This window comes from Mustela putorius, unplaced genomic scaffold, assembly GCF_011764305.1.
Source record: "Mustela putorius furo isolate JIRA1106 unplaced genomic scaffold, ASM1176430v1.1 tig00537227_pilon_pilon_pilon, whole genome shotgun sequence".
NCBI classification, from domain to species: Eukaryota; Metazoa; Chordata; class Mammalia; order Carnivora; family Mustelidae; genus Mustela; species Mustela putorius.
In genome coordinates, this window is record NW_025422368.1 from 25702312 (window position 1) to 25727167 (window position 24856).

Sequence of the window (24856 nt, forward strand, 5' to 3'; positions counted from 1 at the left end):
CAGCACTTTATCAGTCTGAATTCTTTAGTTGAAAGCAACAAGTTGGTAGGTTTCTGCCTCCGGCTTAGGTCATGATCCTGGAGTCCCAAGATGGAGCCCCTCCTTGGGCTCCCTGTTCAGTGGGGAGTCAGCGTCTCCCTCTGCCCCTCATCCTGCTCTTGCTCTCTCTCAAATAAACAGGTAAAATCTTGAAAAAAAAAAAAGAAACGAGCAAGGGTAACTGGATTAGTCTTCCATTATGTAACAAATTACCCATAATTTACCAGTTTAAAACAACACGTAATTATTATCTCACAGTTTCCATGCAGTTTTAGAATTCAGGAAAGCTTTTTCTTCAAACCCAGGAAAAAGATCTCTCTCTCTTATGAAGACAGTCACTCATATGAGTAGATCAGTTGGTTAAGGACCTCAATTACATCTCTAAAATCCCTTCGCCTTTGCCATATGAGGTAACGTAATCATGGGAGTGAGAGCCCATCACCTTTGCCATATTCTGTTGGTTAGAAGCAAATTACAAGTCCTGCCTATTCCCAAGGGGAGGGGATTATACAGTATAGAAGGTGTGGTCATAGGGGGAGGGGGGTTGGTGTCATTTAAGAATTCTGCCTACCATAGCGATGTAAACAAATAAGAAAGTTACTGAAAGTAAATGAAGTAGTCACACAATGAAAGGAATGGCTGAAAAACCAGCCTTAGAATGGGCAAGAAGCCCTTTTCCATTTCCTATGAGCTATCAGAGACTTACCTTTGGTATCAAGAAGACAACTACTAATTGACTAGTTAACATGCCACCACTAGATGAATCAACTCCATATATTTTTATGTTTATATATTTTCTATTCTAGGTATCAGGTTTTTTTATATCAATACGTATATATTTTTTTAATGTTGTGTTCCTTTATGCAAAGTTAAAAACCTACCCTTTGGCTAAGTGGAACAGAATATCTTGAGTAACAGCCTCATAAGGACTGCTCACGGTGGGGAGAGAGGTGCTACCCCAAAAGGAGGTTTTGACTAGTTGAAGCAGAAAGGGATGCTGGCAGGCTAATACAAAGTTGTCTACCAAAGTCATCGTCATCACCAAAAATATCATAACTTTTCAAAAAGCAAAGTCAGAAATATTATCCTTCAACAATATATACTTATAATGTAAAATTTTCAAATCTTTTATACTTATGAGCTGAGGCCATGAAAATTCTTTCAAATAGATAATTATAATATATCTCCCTTGACTTGCTTTTGGATGACACAAAGTTTTGCTGTTGCATTTTGAATATTTCATTTATTATTTCTATGAAAGAGGGACAGTCAGCTTTTTGTGTTAAAAAGATAATTTAAGAATTATTTATTCAGTATGTTCTTCTCAATGATTATTCAGTCATCTTGGTATTAATCTCAGTGTTACTTTTATTCTATATTTGAGATGGTGTCTCCTGCCCTAATTTTCTAGCCTTATCTTTTCCATTATTCCAAGAACTTCCAAAATTATCCTTCCAAGATCAAGAAGACAAATGTTCATATTCTTCTAACTCCATCCTCCAACCGGGAATCACTGGATTTACCGTTGCTTACACAAAGTATCTTTTCAGGTATTTTTAAATTTTTTTTTTTAAACAGATTTTATTTATTTATTTGACAGAGAGATCACAAGTAGGCAGAGAGAGAGAGAGAGAGAGAGAGGAAGCAGGCTCCCACGGAGCAGAGAGCCCGATGTGGGGCTCGATCCCAGGACCCTGAGATCATGACCTGAGCTGATGGCAGAGGCTTAACCCACTGAGCCACCCAGGTGTCTGGTTGGAGTCCCCCTTTCCTTTAGTATGCAAATAACATAGATTAGAGCCCCTTTCCATATTCTGTGAAATCAGAATTTGCACCCAAATTCCTCCCAAGGACTGCTGGCAAGCCGGCTGACATTCTCCTGCTCCCTTCTCATTCTGACTTCCTGCCCCACAGAATGCTTCACGTCTCTGCTACTTCCTCACCACAAGTGCCTTGATGCTCCTTCCAGACACTTTCCCCACAGGGTTCCACTAAATGAATAGCAGACTTTTCTAAGGTTATAGGGTAACAGAGAGAGATTATAGCACATAGTGGTTTGGGGTTTTTTTGTGTGTGTTTTTGGTTTTTTTTGCTTGTTTGGTTTTTCACTTAATTGTTCATCCCTCATTGTGTACAGGACAGAAGGACAGATTTTGTTCAGTTCTCTTTCCTTCTCCCACCATCATACTCAGGCTCCTTCTCTCCCCTCTGGAATTTGTCCTGCTTTTGCTCCCTTCTCCCCCTCGCCCGCCCTTCCTCCTCATCTCTCTCTCTCTCTTTCATAGAGTGGGTGAGAGGTGATGGTTCTCATGACTTAACTTGCCTATACTTTCCTGGAAAAAAATTGACCTCCCTAGAAGTTTCCTGCCTTTCTCTTTCCTCTGAATTAGAATTCTCTATGTGTAATTTATTAGCATTATTTTTTCTTCTCCTTATAAGCTTTTATTGAGAAAAGACTATTATCTTTTTAAAAAGTTTCAGAGAGGGTTGCCTGGGTGACTCAGTCTGGTAAGCATCTGCCTTTGGCTCAGGTGATGATCTCAGGTGATGATCTCAGGTGATGATCTCAGGGTCCTGGGGTGGAGCACGCGCTGGGCTCCTTGCTCATGGAGAAGCCTGCTTCTTCTGCCCTTCCCCCTGTTTGTGCTCTCACTCTCCCTCTTTCTCTCTGAAATAAATAAAATCTTAAAAAAAAAAAAAAAGCTTCTGAGAACATCTAGGCCAACACCAATTCCAGACATGGTTTTTTGATGACAGGAGGGAAATCCTATGTCGTTGGAAAGGGTAACTGAACTATGTCATTATTCACAGACAAGCGTGTACTTTCTCTAAAGAACTAGGAATCTCATTGAATTTTTAAAGGCTAGTTTTGAAAATGCCATTTTGAATTTGTACTAAAGAAAAATCAAGTTGTTTACGTATTACGTTTATAAAGCTTATGTACATGGGTACAGATATACTGTGATGTTTACGTACGTTTGTAAACATGCTAAAATGCATCTCCCCATTTCTTTTTTCTTCCTCTAGTAGTATGTGATTTTTTTTACTGTAATATTTGACAGAAATCCAAAAATACATTCTCAAAAACATGAAGGAGAAATTTCTGCAAATTTTAGATTTGTCTTACCTAGATAATGTGCAAAACTGTGGTTCTTATTTGTGTTTATATACTCCTCAGTTTCTGTCCTCTTCAAGGAAAAAAAAGATTGTTGTCCCCCACCCCCTAGTCTCTAGCTCAATCCTTTTATTTTTTTTTTAATTTTCACATTTCATGTTTCTGCAGACTTCATCACAACCTGATAATATTCCCAACATTTGCTCTAACGTTATATTCCGAATTACTTCTCAAAGAAAAAAAAGTTTGAATTGTAAAATCATTTCTTGAAAAGTAAACTGTCTCCTCTTTCTTGTTGCAAATTCCAGCTGCAGGCCAGTGGCAGCTTCCTGCCTTTCATCCCGCAGGATTACCTTAGCCCCAGGAAGTGGGTTGATTTCCCTGAGGGCAAAGTCGCTGGGTGTGGCCAAGTGCCCTAGGGCGTGTGCTCTTGCTCAGAGTCCTGAGAAAACTCCCCTCCCTCTCCAGCCCCCAGAGAAATCTCTGAAGTCAGTGTACTCAGTGACAGAGAAGCATGGCGAATGTGGCAGGGGCCGGGTTGGGGGGTGCGGTCTGCTTCTGTTCTTGGCCTGCTGGGTGTGAAGGCCCAGCATGGACTTGCCTCGGGATATCTTTGTGCTTCGGTGGCAATGCAGAACATTTCATGTTGCACAAAAGGATTCACACAGATTTGGACACAGAACTTGAGGGATTTCTGTGCACTGGAGAGGAAAGTCTGTGTGAGTTTGAGACCTTACTTAACCTTGGAACCTTTACTCCTTTAGAACTAGGTGGCTTAAAATGACAAAAGGTAGTGACTAAAAGGGAAACTTCTTTTCCTTAGAACTGTATTATCATTAATCAACTGTCTCTCTTGCTCTCAAACACCATTTTACTAGGATGTTTGCCCAGTACTCTAAACTGATAATTTACACAGGTGCTAAAATGATGCATTCGAGAGCTAGCCTCTTATTTTTAAATGCTTTTAAAGTTACACAGTGGTTCACATTCGAATAATTGCCCTCAGTCAGTCAGATGCACCAAGGTGGCCACTCTGTGGTCCCAAGGATGGGTGACAGCACCGTCAGAGGACTTTTCCCCCCACAAACAACTCATCTCTCTCCACCCATTGGGGTCTAGACCTGTTCATATATTCAAATCATGGTAATGAAATTCGGACACCATTACAACCCTGGATATCTCCTTAAACTCTGCATCTGACTTGAACTTTCGTGTTTAACTACCAGGCCGGTAGACTGATACTCATTAAACTTGGATCACTTTCTTTGAAGAAAAAATAAAAGGACTCCAAAAGTACAAATTAAGTTTAGCAGAGGACAGTGGAGGAGAAGCTTCTCTCATCTTTTCTACATTTGAGTAACAGTGAATAGAATCACTTTGGAATTAGTGAGATCAGTTTCAGTACTTTGCTCTGCCACTTGGACAGCTCCATTCCAAAGGGAATCTCTAACTTCCCTTATCTGTGAAATGAGTATAATGGTTGTGTGGAAATAAAGGAAGACTAACCAAATGAAAACACTCACAGGCTATTTATTCTGAGCTTGCTAGAGCAAAGGAGTTTGGAAGGCACCAGCCCTTGCATTTTGGCACAGACTCAGAAGCAGGTGAAGGAGCTGGAAAGCTTCCTGGTAGAAGAAGGGAAGGCTTTAGGTGCCCCCTGATTGGGAGCTGTTGGCACAGAGAAGGTGTAGGTGGGCTCATAAGAAGCAGGGCATCCTGTGGGATTGGCTAGTGACACGTATCTGGCTTTTGCTGGTTGATGCTAAGTTGGAAATGGGGACAAACATTAGAGAAGTGGCCAGTTATTCATCACATCCTGGCTGTTTTGGACCAACCATCCCAGAGGTTAGAGTTTAGCTGGGTAGATGGTTACTAGAGATAGCAATTTGACTTCCTGCAAATCTGACATATAGCAGGTTGGCTTTCTAGGGTGTTTACTGTAGATAAGGGTTTGGGTTCACGGGCGGGTGCAGCAGGTTGTAGGTCAAAGCTCTATTCTGATACATGCTCTGGCCGTTGCCCGTTGGTTTAGTCAGTCTTGCAGCTGCACCCATGAAAAGCATCATCACAGTGCACATCACATCACACCACACAGCACTTGCCCAATAAATAGAAGTATAGTCTCCACGGGTGTTTGAAACCACTACTCTTCAGTGCATTTTTCATGGTATCACTGCTGGAGTTTGGATTAGAACTGGGTGGATGTGGGGGAAGCCAGCTTGTGCTGGTGTAAGTAGGCCCTTCCCTGGGGAATTATGTCAGGGTTGAAATGGCATATCAGTTGAAGGCAAATCCCCTGTGAATTCATTAGCAGAATCTGAAATTGTCCATCCCATTCATTTCACTTCTGGGAACTGTCCAAGCCCTAAAGAAGCTCCAGGGTCTTGATGGGTCTCTAAATTCATCTGAGTTTTAGGACATATTCTGGGGATACAAATGAGCTTAAAACCATTGCAGGTGTTAGAAGGTCTATAACACCTAGTATAATGCCTGCAACATAGTACGTACTTTCAACCAGCAGTTGAATGAATGAGTAAGTGAATGAATGGGTGAATTTCCCAACTTACATCAAGTAGCTACTGTGAAAATAAGAGGTGTCACCTTGCCTGCTACTTTCTACATAATTTAGATATTTCTGTACATTCTTTTTTTCACCACAACTCCTAAAATAGGATTGAACTAAATATAATCGAATGATCACTCACAGAATTTATAATGATAGGCAGAGTCAAGAGTGAGTATTTTGGCCACCTCCCCCCCCCTTCCAAATGCTGAATTCTGGAAATGAACACATTAAATGGAATTTTAAAGCACTGTTCAATGAACAGGAAAGATGATTCAAAGTAACTTCTTATTAGCACCCTTGTGAAGTGGTACCAAATTTGAACTTTAAAGATGTTACAGCTATGCAAATGACTTCACAGAACTAATCCCAAGCCAGTTGGTTCACACAGGCTTTTAGAGACCATACACATCAACATGACCGGCAGAGCTTCTTGCCTTTTGTACGGCCGAGTCCCCGGGGACAAGGAGTTCAGAGACCTGAGACATGGCTTAGCATCTAGTGTGCCCTTCATCCTCACACATCGTTCATCCATTCAGTCCCTTACATAACATTGATTGGCCTTGTAAAGTTTCTCAGCCGAAGGGATAACAAGTGAGCCTACCATTCCTGCCCTGGAAGAGCTCAGGGTTAGGAGGTGAGCTCCGTGATGAACACGCGTGCAGCTGGAGACGGGGTCCAGCAGAACTTTTGCGTTCAGTGATAATGTCTGAGGCACAAAATGATGATTAAGGTCTCTGTCCTTAAAGGACTTCAACTCTTGTACAGCAGAGAACTTGTGTACACGGATATTCAAGATAGAACGTGTTACGTAGAGGCAGGCCCTTAGAAGGTAGGCAGGAATTCAGACTCGGGGATTCTCAGAACTTCCCTTTCATTCACCCACGTCCTTTGTAGAACTTGGGGTAGGGTACATAGAAACAGAAACCAAGGAATCGAAATTTGTTTTTGACTGAGCAAGAGACGTAGGTGTTCGCTGTAGATATGAGCAATAAATTGCATTGGCTTATACATTCTGAAATAATGGCTCAGATTTAGAACTAGAGAGCAGAATTCACATTGTGAAATGGCAGCTTTAATAACGTGAAAGATATTCTAGCCCTGCCCACAGTAAAATGAACAGAGTGGGTTTAATATTCCACTAAGACTAAAAAGCATGTGAAACGTAGGTGACTGGATCGGCGAGCACGCAGTCATGAACATTGTCAAAGAGTGTACGATGGAGTCCGTGTCCATTTAAATAGCATAGTTACTGGAGGAGAGAACAGAGTGCTTCTCTCACCTGTGAAAGTGATATTAAACAATTAGGCCAAGGACCTTGTCCCCCATGCAGCTCTGATGGATGACGACTTTCTGATGGCCTGCACTTTTGGTGGACCAAACCTGTTCTTTTTCTTCTTGTCTTGTGTAGCCACTACTCACAGTTTCATTTGGACATGAAGTAATTTTTTCAGACTTCTAAGAACCTTCATTTTACAGACTAATGTCTGAAATTTTTGATGAGTTTAGTAGTAGACATTGTACATTATCAGAGAAGAGTGGGTGCTGTTTGTGCCTTGCTGCACTTCTGATGCAGAGTAAGAGCCTATGGAGAGAACTGGAAAGGGAAAGCATCAGCCTTAATTCAGAATTAATCTCCTATAAAGGCCTAACTGCATATTTCCAAATAGTATATTTATATTTATTCAGATATTCCCTGAGAGACTGTTAATTTATTGGCATAGGTTATAATCCGTAAATTCCATCAGAAAATAAGGATTTCCAGTTCACCATATGGATTCATATATAAATAACTGACCTTCATATTAATCTTTTTAAAAAAATATAATTTCCCATGTGGTTCAAGAATAATTAGTTGGTATGTGGCAATGACTAATGACTAAACTCCTGGAATCTCACTATAGGAAGTGACTAGTGCTTGCTGTTCTTTTCTTCGGATGGATACAGTTAGTAAGTACCGCATCTAACTATTGACAGTAGCAAATATCGCTAACTCACATGTTTGGAAAACGGTCACGTATACTAGTATGATATTTGGGAGCAGACAATAATTTGCGTTATGGTTTTGCGGCCATTTCTCAATGTTATTCTGTGACTCAGTTGTCTTTTTCATGGATTGAGCTCATGATGTTCAGTTGATTTCCATTTAATCAGGTCTTGCCGTCAAAGGTTTTTATATATTACAACCATTTTGTTTCCATGTTGTTTCCCTGGTTCAACAAACATGTTGAGATATGGTTGTCTGGACTGAGAGATAGGAATCTCCAGCCTCATTTGAAAACTCTGCTTGAATGAGTCTGAATAAGTCTTTCAACCCATATAAATGGTGGACTGTGTCTTACTAGGAAATTAGGATCCCTTGATATATAACCTTTCTCCCGCTGGGGTAATGCAATATGCTTATTAATCATTGGTATACTGTTCTACTATCTGTGCATATAATTGAATGATAATTTTAAAATTCCTTTAAATAGTTATTTTTTTCAACTTTTAGTTGAAGCCAGAATACAGAGGAAAAAATAATGTTTTAAAGGTTTGGTTAATGGGGCAGCTGGGTGGCTCAGTGGGTTAAACCTCTGCCTTCGGCTCAGGTCGTGATCTCAGGGTCCTGGGATCGAGCCCTGCATCCGGCTCTCTGCTCAGCAGGGAGCCTGCTTCTCTCTCTCTCTCTCTCTCTCTGTCTATCAAATAAATAAATAAAGGTTTGGTTATTTATTTGAAAAGATGTGTCCCCATCCCACCTCTTACGATGCATGTGTCATTATGGGTTTCACCTGTGAACTCAGATCTGGTAGTAAATGTGTAGAAAGTCTCTCATCAAAATTACCTTAGCGCAAGCAGGGGGGAAGACTAAGTTCAGACAAAGGCCCTGGCTGGAGAGTAGCCATGCTCCGCAGCATTCTAACTCTGTTCGCCCCCTCCCACTCTTATTAGAAATAAGAATTCTCAAGTAAGCAGGTTATTTTATGTACTGTTTTAAGGAGAAAAATGAGTCAGAGGGACAACATAGGCTTACATTAAAGATAAAGGCTAAGGTACAAGATATGATCTGGAATCCCAGAACACACTTAGTTAAATTCCCTACACCCGTATCTCTCTTCTCCCTGACATCTGAAACTGTGGACTAGTCATTAAAATCCTTCTACTTGGGCCCTACCTCTGACTTCCTCAATCAGAATCTCAGAAAATGGGATCTGGTAAAAGAGCCATTTTAGTAAGCTTTCAGATGAATCAAATACCCACGAGGCTTTGTGAACCACCCTCTGATTTTTTATTCATTGATTAAAGGAATCAGGCCTTCAGTTCTGAGTCATTCATTCATTGATTTTTCATGGCACAGTACTATATATACATACATCTGTGTCAAGTGTTTCACTATCTAATTAAGGTGACAAGATGTATCCTCAACATCTATTAATAAAGAAGCATGAGGTATTTGGACTCAGCGTCAGGGTAGCATTAAGAGTATAGCATGTAACATACAGAGCAAAAGCAACATCATTCTGTTCTGGTCAGAAGACACTTGGAGTAATAATCTCACTTGTTCATTACTTTATTTGATTATTAAGATGTCTCGGAAGTAGATAGAATATTATTTGACAGAAGAGGAAGTTGAGTCCTAGAACGGCCAAGATTCAAGATTCCAAGTCACATGACCAATTAGAAAATCTAGAAATAAAATCCGCTCTGCTGCTAATTCCTAAACCAGTGTTCTTCTCACTGTGCCTGTATCATACCTCGCATAATTTTTCATTGTTGTAACTTAAGCTGAGTCTGTTTAGAGGTAAAAAATTTACCAGTAATGAACAATTTGGTTGAAAAACAGAGAAAAAAAATAATTCCAAATAACTAAAACTTCCTTCCTGTCAATATGTATTTTATGTTCAACCACCAAGCCATCCAGCAAGGATTCTATTCATTAAAATTTGTGACAGAAGTCCTGCATATGGTGAATGTGTTAGGAGAAAATGTAATGGTTGTGATGGTTCATTTTATGTGTTAATTTGGCTGGGCCACAGAAATAAATTTGTGAGGGGAGCCCAAGCATCCCTGAAGAGCTCAGTGATCATTCTTTTCTGTATGCCAGAACTTACAGTGGGAACTGCTGTCATTAAATTGGGAAACCTAAATGCAGTGAGGATCCTGGTGTGGCAGGAGCTAAATGATGACCCTCGAATGCCAAAGTCAAGGTGGTCATGGTTCCATAATGGACAGCAGGATAAAGTAGAAATCAGAATATTCTGACTTGTAGAGAGCTTGGTCATTGACTGGTTGATGATGGTGTTCCTCAAAGTGAAGTATTTGGGAAGCCCACCAAATTTTTGCTTAATTTGTATAAGCAGAAAAGTTCTAGGTCAACTGAACAAAATTTAACTTGAATCATAAAAACAGAGTTATGACCCCCTTCATCAATCCCCAGATATGAGCCAGTTTATAGACCGAATGAAGGGGAAGCCAAGTCCCCTTGAAACTCCTGAATATTGCTAAAAATTTACTCCATTAAGCTTTTTCCCAGCCATCCCCAAAGGGACCTGCAGTCTTTAACCAGGGTAACTGTACCTTGGGGAAAGAGAAAATCATGAGAGCTTTCAGGGATTACTGAACACTGGCTCTTAACTGACACTAATTCTAGGAAACCCAAAATGTCTCTGTGGTCCATTGGTCAAAATAGGAGTTTATGGAGGTCAGGTGATCAGTGAAGTTTTTTTTTTTTTTTTTTAATATTTTATTTATTTATTTTTTTTGACAGAGATCACAAGTAGGCAGAGAGGCAGGCAGAGAGAGAGGAAGGGAAGCAGGCCCCCTGCTGAGCAGAGAGCCTGATGTGGGACTCGATCCCAGGACCCTGAGATCATGACCTGAGCCGAAGGCAGCAGCTTAACCCACTGAGCCACCAGGTGCCCGATCAATGAAGTTTTAGGTTAGAACCATCTCACAGTGGGCTCAGTAGGTGTCTGAACCCATTCTGTCATCATTTCCTCAGTTCAAAAAGGCATAATTGAGGGGCACCTGGGTGACTCAGTCAGGTAAGTGTCTAACTCTTGATTTTAGCTTTGATCATGATCTCAGAGTGGTGAGATAGAGCTCTACATTGCTCTCGGTGCTGGACGTGGAGCCTGCTTTAGATTCTCTCTTTCTGTCTCCCTCTGCTCCTCCCCTCCACTCTGCTCACATTCTGTTTCTCTTGAAAGATGCAGAGGTAGTGATTTTCACCATATTCCCCTTCAACTTGCCTATTTGGCTTGTGCAGAGGACAAATGGATTTTGTAGAATAACAGTGGATAGTCATAAGCTTAATGCAGTGGGGACTCTGATTGCAGCTGCTCTAACAGATGTGATTTCATTGCTTGAGAAAAATGGTGCCTGGTGCCTGGTATGTGGCTGTTGATCTGGCAAATGCTTTTTTCTCCATCCTTATTGATAAAGACTACAAGAAGCAGTTTGCTTTCAGGGGGCAGGGCCAGCAAGACACCTTCACTGTTCTACCTCAGGGGTCTATCAGCTCTGCAGCTCTCTGCCAGAATTCAATTTGCAGGAATCTTGATCACCTTGCCCTTCCATAAGATATCATTTTGACCCATTACATTTCTGGCATAATGTATTGTATATATCTGATCAGACCCAAAAAAGCCCTCAAGACACCAGTAATTTATACAAAGAAGTGGCCCAAATGCCTATCATCCCCACTGGTACTACACGACCTTTTCTCCCTTAGCCTGCATCTATGGCCTCATGAGGAAGCCCCTATAATCTGTTGACAGAAGAGATGATCTGTAGGGATGAACAACTGCTTCTCTCTGGGACATACTCTGAAGGATAGTGGTAGAAGGGAAAACCTTTCTGTGAACAGAATGTCAAGCAAGGCACCTGGTTATTCACTTTGCTTGCAAAGAGAAATGGCCCAATGTGCAACTGTATACTGATTTATGGCCTGTGGCCAGTGGCTTGACTGGGTGGTCAGGGACTTTGAAAGAACATGATTGGAAAATTGATGACAAGTGAGTCTAGGGAAGGGGTATATGGAATGGGCAAAGACATGAAGATACTTGTGTACCACATAATGTTTACCAAAGAGTGACCTCATCAAAGTAATATTTTAATAATCAAGTGGATAGGAAAGGATGACCTGTTCTGTGAATACCTAACTATCCCTATTATGCACCGATAGCTCATAAACCAAGTGGCCATAGAGGCAGGGATAAAGGTTGGGCTCAGCACATGGACTTTGGCTCACCAAGGCCAACTTGTCTACAAATAGACTGGTGACTGCCCAATTTCCCAGCATCAAAGACCAACACGGAGTCCTTAGGGTATAAGCCAGCTACCTAGAGGCAGATTGTACTTCTATCGTGGGTCGGTGTTTTGTTCTTACTAGAATAGAGGATGTGGATTTGCCTCCCTGCAAGTAGTGCTTTTACCAAAATGACCATGAGTGGATTTCTAGAATGCCTCTTCACCATCATGGTATTCTGCACAGCATTGCTTTTGATCACGGAACTCACTTCAAAGCACATGAAATGTGGCGATGGGCTCATGCTCATAGAATTCACTGGCCTTACCATGTTCTGTACTATCCCAAAGCAGCTGGTTTAATAGAAGGGTGAAATGACTTGTAGGAGACTTGTGTATAGTGCCAGCCGGGTGGCACAACAGTGAAGGGCTGAGGCAAGCATGTCTAGAAGGCTGTATATGCTGTGGATCAGCATCCAGTAGATGGTGCTATTTTCTCCCATACCCCCGCTTCAGGAGTCTAGGAGTTCAGGGGTGGAAAGGAGAGTGTCACCACTCATTATTACCCAGGTGGCCCAATTGCAAATAAGTTCTCCTTCTCCCCATGACCCTATGTTCTGCTGGCCTAGAGATCTCGGTTCCAAAGAGAAGAATGGTTCCACCCAGAAACACAGCACTAATTCCAACTAACGGGAAGTTAAGATGGCGGCCTGACCGCTTTGCACTCCTCATGTTTCTGAATCAACAGGCAAAGAGCGGGGGGGTTCTCTGCGTGGGCTGGGGTGACTGATCCGGACTACCAAGGGAAAATTGGACTGTTACTTCACAATGGAGGTAAGGAAGAGTATGTCTGAAATAACAGAAGAGCCCTCAGGGCATTTCTGAGTATTACCATGTCCTGTGATTAAGGTCAATGGAAAACTGATGACCAGACCCTTTACCCCACCAGGTAAAGAATCATGGTCAGCTGATGTGCTTATGGAGGGCAAAGAAGATACAAAATACAGTATTTAAGTAATCCATTAAGTAATATAAGAAGAGTAAACATTACCCCAAAGCTTTGCATCCTTTTCTGCAGAAAGTGTTAGTATGTTTTACTTGTATGCCAGGATAGTTGTTAATGTGGGGCAGAAGTTATGAGTTTGTTATTATCTTTATTTGGAAATTATGGTTTTAAACAGTTGTGCATGGGGGCACATGGGTGGCTCAGTGGGTTAAACAGTTGTGCATGGGTGCCAAGTTGACAAGAGTGGACTAATGATGTTTATTTTTATATGTCACGGTGGCTAGGTTACAGTCCTAGATATCAGTCAAACATTCTTCTGGATGTTTCTGTGAAAGTGTTCTTTGAATGAGATTAACATGTAAATCAGTGGACTTTCGGTAAAGCAGATTATCCTCCATAATGTGAGTGGGCCTTATCCCATTAGTTGAAGGCCTTAAGGGAGCTAACACTGACCTCCCCCCACGAAAAAAAAATTCTGCGTTTGATCTTAAACTACAGCACTTCCTTGAGTCTCCAGCTTGCAGATTTTGGATTTACCAAGCCTCCGTAATCTCACCAGCCAATTTCTTAAATCTACTCCCCATTTCTATCCCCATCTTCCTCTCTCCCCCACGCCTTCTCTCTGCCCCATCTCCCTCTTTCCCTCTCTCCACCTCTTTCTCTTTCCTCCCTTTCTATCTCTCTTTGTCTCCCTCTGTCTCATAGGTAGGTAGATAGATAGATGATAGATGATAGATATTCTAGGTCATGTCATCTTAAAAAAAAATCATCTTTAGTTCTAAGTGGAGCATGGAAAATGTAGGTTAGCTGACTCTCCATTCATTTGGGTTCCTTTGGTCATTGTGTTAATAAATCAACCATTCTTTTATTTATACCATGACCCAATTTATAATTCATCAAGTCAAAATAGGAAACCTCAATATTTTCATTTGATTGTAATTCTCTTGATACCATTTTAGAATCTTCACATGCTGCCTGTTGTTTGACTTAACCTGTAATCTCTAACAATGATACCATGTATTTTCATAATGCCTTACTCTTTAGCGAAAATATTTACATATTAATGATCCACATCTAACATTACGTGTTGCTCATAGTAGGCAGACTGTACATCTATTTAATCAGTCATGGTGAAATGATGAATTTAGCTTGTATCTTTTCCTTTTTCGTTTTTTTTTTTAAGATTTGTTTATTTGAGAGAGAGAGTATGTGCGAGTAGGGGGAAGAGCAGAAGGAGAGAGATTCTCAAGAAGATGCCCCACTAAGCACAGAGGCAGACAGGGGGCTGGATCTTACTACCCTGAGATCATGACCTGAGCCAAAAGCAAGAGTTGGATGCTCAACCAACTGAGCCACCCAGGAATCCCTCCTTTTTAATTTTTGTTAGATTTGGAGGGTTTTTTTTTTTTTTTTGAAGACTTACTAATGAGCTAAGCAAAAGGAAACTAGGAAGACTGTTATTAGGTATGTTGAAGTAATTAGTAAATTTTGTGTTCCTAAAGCCCCCCTGGGCTGTCCTTACCCCTGCCCAGAACACTTTCCTAATTGGTTTTTCTTGATTAAGGCTATTGCTAATCTGATTAGTGAGAGCTGTGCCCCCCCCACCCTACCAAGAGTTGCCTACAATACCCCTGAGGGTCAGTATTCCCCCATCAAGAACTTAAACGTTCTCACAGAGAGACTTTGTTTAACAGACCCACACAGAAAGGTATCTAAGTTTATTGCTGAATTGTATAATTTGGAAACTAAAGCTAAATAAAAAGAAAGAACTCTCTGATGAAAACTTCTTTTTTTCACTAAGTGCCTGACAAAGAGATATGTGACTTATATACATATACATACAGATTTTTAAAGCTTGGATTAATGAAGTCTCTGTAGTTTATTGTCAACGGCCTGTCCATATTTTCACAAACATGAGAATAGCAAGAATCAATATCCTACCCTTATCTGCAAAGATGGGAAAATGACACAGGTTTTCCCGAATTAAGAAATATTGTCAAGTTATTTTACTCATCCAGAAATGTTCATGTCTCTGTTCATGTGTACTTGTGTGTGCATTAGTCTTCTCAAGCTGCTATAATAAAATATTGCAGACAGGGTCTCTTTAACTTCCATTTATTACTTACAGTTTTGGAGGCTCCAAGTCCATGATTAAGGTGCCAGCAAATTCAGGTTCTGGTGGGAGCTCTCTTCTTGGCATAGTAGACAACTGCCTTCTCTCTCCGTACTCACATAGCCTCTCCTCCGTGTCTGTTCGAGGAGAGACTTTTCTCTGGTGTCTCTCCTTATTAGGACACCAGTCCTGTCAGATTTGTGCCCTACCCGGGTGACATCATATAACCCAAAGGCCTCATATTCAAATACCGTTACCTGAGGGGGTAGGGTTTCAACATATGCATTCGGAAGGGACATAATTCAGTCCACTACATTGTGTAATGTCAGTTGAGCCACACTTTTATAAACAATTTAAATACATTTTAAACTAAGGTTTGTTTTATAATGTCTTTGTACTTTCAGTACCCATAGCAAAAGAAGAGATTATAAAAATATTGGCAGCCATTACTTTCTGAGAACTCCTTTTGTAATGTATTATTAAATTACCTTTTAAATCATGGAAAGAAATTATAGACATGAAATGAGGCTCATTCCCTTGAATGCTGTCACTCAGTCATACAGTTAACCTCACTTATTTCATACCCCTCCACCCCAGTCTTTCCCATAGGGATTTTTAATGGACATAATGTTTTCACAAGTTTGTGGTCTCCTTTTATGCATTGAAAAATATTTTATAAATGCATTTATGCAATTAATTCAGCACACTTATTGAAAGAATTTCAACTGTTCAATTTTGATGAAGCAGAACAACTTTCATTTGCTGAATTTTCCAAAATAGCATCAGTTTTCTTCAATAGATCAGCCCATATTACTGTGTCCATTGCCAACCAACACTCCATTTGCCAATGTAACTTATCTCTTAAGACACAGCATCTTTGAATCTTCAGAAAAAAGGCACAGAATTACATATAGATGATATTGCCTCAATTATCCATTGAATTATTAATATACAGCAACCGATACTAATGGTTTTTCCTCAGCTGGTCTCTCATGCTTGTCCAATTGCCATTCTTTCCTAAATTTGCCTGTAATCGGTTTTGATGGATAAAATTGAGAGGTTCAGTCTGTGTGGAAGGTGGGGTTCATAGCCTAACTTAAAGCACAGAGACCAAAAGAAATTTGGTTAAATAAAAAGTGGGACATCTTTCTCTGAAGAAGTCTTCCTTCATCTCCACATTGAGCACAATCAGGATATGCCACACATGTAATTTGCTTGGTAAATGTACGTACCTATGAAGGATTAAGCATAGGTAGTACCTATCCTATCTATCATATCTAGTACCTAGTTTGACAAGCAGAAATTTAAGCCTTGAATCTTGACATTTTAATGTGGTGTGCTGAATATTATAAAATGAGCACTGAAGAAGGTCTAAGAACAACGTTTCTCTGAAGAAGAGGCAATTTTTCCCAAGAGCACATTTAGCAAATTCTAGACATTTTGGATTGTCACACCTTACTGGGGAAGAGGGATATTATTACCGTCTAGTGAGTCGAGGCCAGGGATACAGCTTAGCACCTTGCATTGCACTGGACAGTGCCCCAACCCCGACCCCCGCCGCCTGTCCACCAAGATTTATCCCTCCCACAATATTGATAGAACCAAGACGAAGAAACCCTGGTTAAGTAAGTTTCCCGAGGGGCAGAGCACCTTGTTTCTTTTTTAAAAAATGTTTTTCTCTAAAAAGCTATCATGAAATACTGGTAGGGCGCCTGGGTGACTCAGTGGGTTAAAGCCTCTGCCTTGGGCTCAGGTCGTGATCCCAGGGTCCTGGGATCAAGCCCTGCATCGGGCTCTCTGCTCAGTGGGGAGCCTGCTCCCCCCGCCCCCCCGCCAGCTCTGCCTGCCTCTGCCTACTTGTGATCTCTCTCTCTGTCAAATAAATAAATAAAATCTTAAAAAAAAAAAAAAAAAGAAGTACCGGTAAACTTGTCTCCCTTAAGTATTTGAATCTCAATTTTTTGTTTTTCGGAAGAACTACTCAAAGAAAAATTTCCATATGCTGAAAACTGCAAAAGATGTATAACTTGGCACAACAATCCTGATTCAGTATTTTAACATCTGTTCTCTAGAAACAAGAACAGCTTCATTTTACTACCAAAAGAAGAGTAAAAACCAGCTATTTCTACTCATGACCATGAGGAATGATCTTAAGAGGGAAAAAAATGCTCCAGAAAAGAAAGGAAAAATCTAAGTTGCTGCCTACAGCCTATGCACTACTATTCCCAGTGTCTAGACAGTATCTGGTGCATAGCAGACATTCAATAAAAATGCACTGGCTAGAGGTGCCTGGGTGGCTCAATGGGTTAAGCCTCTGCCTTCAGCTCAGGTCATGATCTCAGGGTCCTGGGATTGAGTCCTGCGTTGGGCTCTCTGCTTGGCAGGGAGCCCGCTTCCTCCTCTCTCTCTGCCTGCCTCTCTGCCTACTTGTGATCTCTCTCTGTCAAATAAATAAAATTAAAAAAAAAAAACTTTATAAAAAAAAAACGATTTTCATAGACCCCCTCCTTTTTCATTCAAGCATCATATATCCTACCTTATACAGGATGATTCTGAAAATTGTCAAAGTGGCTGAGGCTTCTCACAAGCCATATCATGAACGTGAGGAACAGCAAATTGTCCTTTGTTCTCTGCAGTGGCAATCCAAAGATATGAAAGGCAAACCAGGACTAGTCAGCTGGTCCTAAATATATTCCTCCTTCTAGAGTTTGTATTGTCCATGACTGAATGTGAGTTTACTGTAATTGTTAAAATAATTAGCTGAATTATTTTAATGAATTATGTTCAGGGTTAGTAATTCCTGGACCTTGCAAGTTTAATATATGGAACAGAATTCAGAGAGCCATTTTTTTTTAAGATTTTATTTATTTATTTGACAGAGTGAGAGAGAGAGAGACCCCCTGCTGAGCAGAGAACCCAATGAGGGACTCGATCCCAGGATCCTGGGATCATGACGTGAGCTGAAGGCAGACACTTAACCCACTGAGTCACACAGGCACCCTGGGTGCCAAATTTTACATAAGAGTTTCTGCGGCCAGGAACTAAGCCATCTGTGGAGAGTGGAGGCAAGAAGTAGAAGAAACATCTCTGATACAGCTTTGATCTGAGGATGAGGAATTCTCAGACATTTTTCAGAATCACTGGCCTTGCTTACAGCCTTGGCCACACTCTTCTGCCACCTGCTCTTGACAGTCAGATAATGAGGGCCACGAAATGCTGGTTTGTTTTGTTTTCCTGTCTGAGAACTCCGTGTACTCTGCCATGGCTTGGTTTTGCTTGAGAATTATCCGGACTCCCCACTGAGCTGGCAAATTCAATTCTTTGGGGACACATCAAGTCTTCGTCCCACGAGAAATGGGCTCATTAGAAATACATGACCTGCTTCCTAAAATTTTTTATCACAGGTTACAAAACTGTATCTGGGATCAAAATATCTGAACAGTATGTTCACATTCTAGAAAATATGACTCCACTAAAGCATAGAAGAGTGCAAAACAGGGAGTGCCTGGGCAGCTCAGTCAGTTAAGCCTCTGCCTTCAGCTTGGGTCATGATCTCAGGGTCCTAGAATCGCCCGCATCTGGCTCCCCGCTTGGTTGGAGGTCTGCTTGTCCCTCTCCCACTCCCCCTGCTTGTGTTCCTTCTCTCACTGTCTCTATTTATGTCAAATGGGTAAAATCTTTGAAGATAATTAAAAAAGAGTGCAAAACAAGCTTCTGATATCTTTAGAACAAGTGAGGTTGGGAAATAACCTTATCCAAACTCAGTTTCTCTTCTGTATTTTCCTGCCAACCATGCTTATTTATACCTAATATACTAAAGGAGTATGGTGCGGGAAAAGGAACTGGCAAGGTTCATCATCAAGTAGAGTTGCATTTGGGGAAAGCAGTTTACTTGGCGTGATGACTGACTGAGTTGTAAATCACCTCCTATTTCCAAAAGAGGGTGTATAAAATGCATAAGACAGAGCACTTAAAATAAATGTCAAAAGAAAAAACCAGGAACTATTAAGAGGAAAATGTATAACCAGTGACTATATTAACAGCTAATACTTACTGAGTATATAGTATGGGTAACAAATATTTCCAAGAGTTTTCTTTTTTAATTGATAAATGATTAACATACAGTGTTCTGTTAGTTTCGGATGCAACTCTTACATTGTTCAGTGCTTATCATGATAAGCGTACCCTCAATCCCCTTTTTCTGTTTTGCTCATCCCCCCCCCCAATCTGCCCTCCTGCAATCCTCCTGGATTTTTTGTCTCTTTTTTCTTTGTTTGCTTTGTTTCTAAATTCCATATATGAGTGAAATCATATAGTATTTGGCTTTGTCTGACTTATTTCATTTAGCATTATACCTTCTAGGCCCATCCATATTGTTGCAAATGGCAAGATTTCATTCTTTTTTTGTATCTGAGTAATATTCCATATGCCACATCTTCTTTATCCATCCACCTGTTGATGGACACTTAGCTTACTTCCCTATCTTGGCTATTATAAATAATGTTTCAATAAACATAGGGGTACATATATCTTTACAAATGAGTGTTTTTGTTTTCTTTGGGTAAATACCTAGTAGTGGAATTGCTGGATCATATGGTAATTCCATTTTTGATTTTCTGAGAAATCTTTATACTGTTTTCCACAGGAGTGGCACCAAATTGCATTCCCACACTTCCCAGAAGCGTACAAGAGTTCCATTTTCTCCACATCCTCAACAACTCTTGTTATTTTTTTTGTCTTTTTGATTCTACCCATTCTGACAAGTATTAAGGTGAAAACACTGTGGTTTTGATTTGCATTTCCCTGATGATGAGTGATGTTGAGCATCTTTTCCTGTGTCTGTTAGACATTTATATGTCCTCTTTGGAAAAATGTCTATTCAGATCCTTGGCACATTTTTATTCAGATTATTTGGCATTTTTTTTAGTGTTTACTAGTATGAGTTCTTTATATATTTTGGATATTAATCTCTTATTGGATATATCATTTGCAAATATCTCCTCCCATTCAGTAGGCTGCTTTGTTGTTTTGTTTTGATGGTTTCCTTTGCTGTGCAAAAGCTTTTTATTTTGGTGTGGTTTCAATAGTTTATTTTTGCATTTGTTTCCCTGGTCTGAGGAGATACATCTAGAAAAATGTTTCAGTGGCTGATAGCAAAAACATCACCAGTGTTTTCTTCTAGGAGTTAATGGTTTCAGGTCTCAGATTTAGGTCTTTAATCCATGTTGAGTTTATTTTTGTGTATGGTGTAAGAAAGTGGCCCAGTTTCATTCTTTTGCATGTAGCTGTCCAGTTTTCTCAACACCACTTAATCAGTAGACTATCTTTTCCTCATTGTATGCTTTTGCCTCCTTTATTGTAGATTAATTGGTCATATAAGCGTGGTTTATTTCTGGGCTCTCTGATCTACTCTCTCAACCTATGTGTGTATTTTTTTGTGCCAGTCAAATACTGTGTTGATTACTAAGAGTTTTAGTAATATACTGAGTCATATAATTCTTACCACAGCATTATTATGTGGATACTTTTGTTATCCGCATTTACTAATGAGCAAGCTACAGCACAGAGAGAATAATAATGTGCCTGACGTCACAGTGCTAATAAGTGGCAGAACTTGGATTGGATTTCAGATAGTCTTGCTTAGAACCTGTGTGCTCAACTAGGATGTTGAACTGCTTTCCACACTTTTCTGAGCTTCCAGGCAGGCAAGGCAAGACTCTTCAGTACTATTCCCAAGGGATAAAATCTTTAGAAAATGATTGGGTAGATTGCAATATGAGTAACATTTTGCAACATGGTGAAAAAAAAACTATGATTAGTTGCTGTTTTGCACAAGATCCAAATGTGTTCTTCAGGGGCGCCTGGGTGGCTCAGTGGGTTGAAGCCTCTGCCTTCAGCTCGGGTCATGATCCCAGTATCCTGGGATGGAGCCCCGCTGGGGCTTTCCGCTCAGTGGGGGGGCCTGCTTCCCTCTCTCTCTCTCTCTCTGCCTGCTTGTTATCTCTGTCAAATGAATAAATAAAATCTTAAAAAAAAAAGATCCAAATGTGTTCTTCAAAGATATTTTTCACATCAGCCTTCAATAAAGTATTTTTTTTAAAAGATTTATTTACTTTAGAGAGAGAGAGAGAGCACATAAGTGGGGGGAGGGATGGAGGGAGAGAATCTTCGAGTAGTCTCTCCATTGAGCACAGAGCCCAACATGGGGCTCCATCTCACAACCCTGAGATCATGACCTGAGCTGAAACAAGAGTCAGATGCTAAATTGACTTAACCACACAACTGCCCCTAATAAAAGGGTTTACATAGTAACTCAGTGGCTATAACTAACATGATTTGAAATCCAGATTTCCTAAACTGAAAAGGGTTGATGATCAGATGTGATTTCTGTCATTGATCCTTATTTTATTTGCATCTGTACAGTCTGTCATCTCGTTTTCGTATTTACCAACCTTTGTATTGCTGGCCTTTTCTGCCAGAGGGAGCACAAAGATCTGTTTGCCTCATTCATCTGCTTATCTTCAGAACTCAGCACAGTCTGTCAGGGCAGGAACTCAAAATTATTTCTTGAGTAAATTCATGGGTGAATGAATCCTTCAAAGGCAAAGAGTTCTGCCCAAGACCAGCCACAAGATCCTTACAGTCTAAATTATGACTATTATTACGATCTGTAAATTATGACTGTTGAGGAGATAAGGAGTTTTAAGGAGTTACTGGCAGGGGAACCTTCACTGGAGGTGACAAGGCAGGGTGCTAACTCTCATAGTTGGTTTTTTTTTTTCCTTCTTCTTCATGACCTCTGATGTCAGGGTCGGTCCCTGGAGTTGTGTTCTGCTCAATCTACCCACCGCCATCCAGCAGGTCTCAGGGGACCTATTATGACAGAAAGGAAGTCTGCACCCAGTCCACTGCACTGTTTCATTCAAAGCTCTCCGCTGCTGCTTCCCATGGACCATTTTTTTTTATTTCTGTCTTTTTTTTTAATTTATTTTTTATTTTCAGCATAACAGTACTCATTATTTTTGCACCACACCCAGTGCTCGATCCCATGGACCATTTTGAACCCAAGCTTAGAGATAGACACTTCACGTGGCATGTCAATAGCACGTGGTGACTTTTCTGGGAGGCCCAGGACCTAAAGGCCGCACCTGGCTTCCCACTCCCAGATCTGCTCTTTCTCTCTGGCAACGGCCTTAAATGGACAGAGCCCCTACAGTCACCTGGTGGTATCTTGGAGCTTCACAAAGCCTCCAGTCCTGGCTTTGCTTGTTCAACCTTCTCTTTCCTTTGTCTTTTGCAGTGTTTCAGCCCTGAGAGGAACACATGGGGAAAGGGTGGCCCTAGACACCTTTTCAGCCAAAGGAAGAGAAAAATGTATTTACTCGGAAATGGCTGGGTAGACCAGGGCCTGTGAATTCAAGTGAAACCAGAAGTTATTTGCTCCAATATTTTTTCTAAAAAAAACTGCAACTGAAATACTAATTCTATCATAATTGAAAAAGAATGTGATGGCTGTTCTAAACTTTGTTTTCATGGGTTATAGGGCCACTCCTAGCCTTATCACTGATGTTCCCGTCTCACTGACTTCCTTCTGTTTCCTCCAGGCTGTATGACCTGCCACACCTTGCACCTTTGCTCTTGCTATCTGGGCTGGAAACACCTTCCCCCACCACCCCTGCCCTCCCTTCACAGTTTATCTCACCTTCACCCATCCCGGCAGACGGGTGGGCCTTTCGGAAATTTCTAAATCATGCTGTCCACCGTGTATCTGCAATCCCTTTGTTGTAGCACTCACGTATTATATTTGGTGATCTATTTAGACATCTGTCTCCTCTGTTAGTCTATGAGCAGTTTCTTGAGAGTAGGAACCATGTCTTATTTTTCTTTTTTCTTTTTCTTTCTTTCTTTCTTTTTTTTTTTTTTTTTTTTTGGCCTGCAATTCCTGGCATAAAATCTGGCATGCAAAGCGGGCTCAGTAAATATTGATTAAAATGAATCGTGTTGTCAGTAAAGTATGATGCTCTCACTCTGACCTTTTCCTGCATCCAGAACTCCTGGAAGTGCCAGAAACATTTTTAATTGACTGCATTTTAGAACTTCTGAGAATGTAATGTTTTGTTATTCCTCTTCCTTTTCAGGAACCTCTTTCCAGAGCTATAAAACACCAAGAGAAGAATCATGTCCATGATTGCAGCTTTCTATAGTGGCAAGTCCATTCTCATTACTGGGGCCACAGGCTTCATGGGCAAAGTGTTGATGGAGAAGCTATTTCGCACCAGTCCTGACCTGAAAGTCATTTACATCCTTGTGAGACCCAAGGCTGGCCAGACAACGCAACAGAGGGTTTTCCAGATCCTAAATAGTCAGGTATGCCATAGGGGAAGAGCCTTGGGACAGGATGACTCACTATAATGTTTCCTGACTTCCACAGACCTGAAGGTGGGGGCCAGGATGCCTGGGCAGGTAGAGGCGGGGAGACAGGACAAGATGGCAACCCACAGCTCATAGAAATCTGTGATTTTGTCCTGTAAAAGAAGGAGGAGTGCCTAGGCCCTGTCCAGGGCAGGTGAGCAGATACTCTGTGTTCTGGAAATTACTGAGGAAGAATCAAAATGCTAAACCCCCCAGAGTGGACTCTTCAGGCTCGAGATCTATCACCGTTCAACGGAACCCTTTCCAACCTTTCTCCTCCTCCTCTTCCTCCTTCTTCTGCTTCTCCTGCTTCTCCTTCTTCTTCTTCCTCTTCTTCTTCTCTTTTAAAAGATTTACTTCTTTCTTTGAGAAAGGGTGCTCGCCCAAGCAGGGGCAGAGGGAGAGGGAGAGACAGACTCCCTGCTAAGCAAAGAGCACAATGCAGGGCTTGGTCCCAGGACGTGGGACAATGACTTGAGCCGAAGGCAGACTAAGCCACACAGGTGCCCCCACCTTTCTTCTAAATTCAAGGTAGTTCCAGTTTTTGGATATTCTGTTCTTTTCCCTGATACAATTAGTATACAAGATACAATTCGTAAGTAGCCATGTGATAATACTTCCTATTGCCCAAACTCCACAAGGTTTGATCTGGGTAGCTTGGTATTTCTGTTGCTAAAGGTTCCTCTAAAGGGAAGACATGTAAAATGAAATCTATGTATAAATGACCATTTGGGCATCAAACCCTCTCAGTCCTTAAAAAAGGATTATGCATAGCCTCCCATGTTTTACAAATTTGAAGGTAGTATTGGCTTTGGTCTCAAGCATGTCTGAGCTCAAATTCTGGCTTCTCGATTCACTGCCACTTTACCTTATATGTTCCAGTTTGCAGTGTTCAACATGGGAACAACCACAGAGACCTCCCAGGATTGCCACGGGAGCTGAATAAAAAAAGACACATGTCTGGTTTTAGAGTTCTGTATGGAATATATTTGGGCATTTAGGGTTGACAAAAGAAAAATTTAAATAAGGTTTTTTTTGTTTTTGTTTTTGTTTTTTTACAAAGTCTCCTTTCCCATGTGTACAAAGGCTCCCATCTAATGGAGCTGTGTCCGCTAGCCCAGCACACCATGGACGCCCAGCAGCCCCACTGACCACATTTACCTGTAGACACCTGGATGCAATTTGGGTACGAGCGATCAGCAAGAGAATCAGGAAAGTTCTCCTGTGTCACATGGCCTGACACCGCAGTGGGAAAATAACAGTAGCTGACTGCTGCTGAGTGCTGAGGACATGCAGACCCTATTCAGAGGCTTTTTTGTGCCTTACCTCATTGACTTTTGCAAGAATGATTTGTATCCTCAGTTTTCATTTTATAGA

The 24856-nt window shown here is 40.9% G+C and overlaps 1 protein-coding gene across 2 annotated transcripts in view; it reads left to right on the plus strand.

The window, feature by feature from the left end:
* Nucleotides 1–24856, plus strand: part of FAR2 (fatty acyl-CoA reductase 2) — a 133820-nt gene that overhangs the window by 66577 nt on the left and 42387 nt on the right. For both annotated transcript variants that reach the window (XM_045073253.1, XM_045073252.1), the window contains one exon: nucleotides 23206–23434. In XM_045073253.1, coding sequence (XP_044929188.1) covers nucleotides 23246–23434 — 189 coding nt within the window. In that variant the 5' untranslated portion in view covers nucleotides 23206–23245. The remainder of the gene's footprint in view (nucleotides 1–23205; nucleotides 23435–24856) is intronic.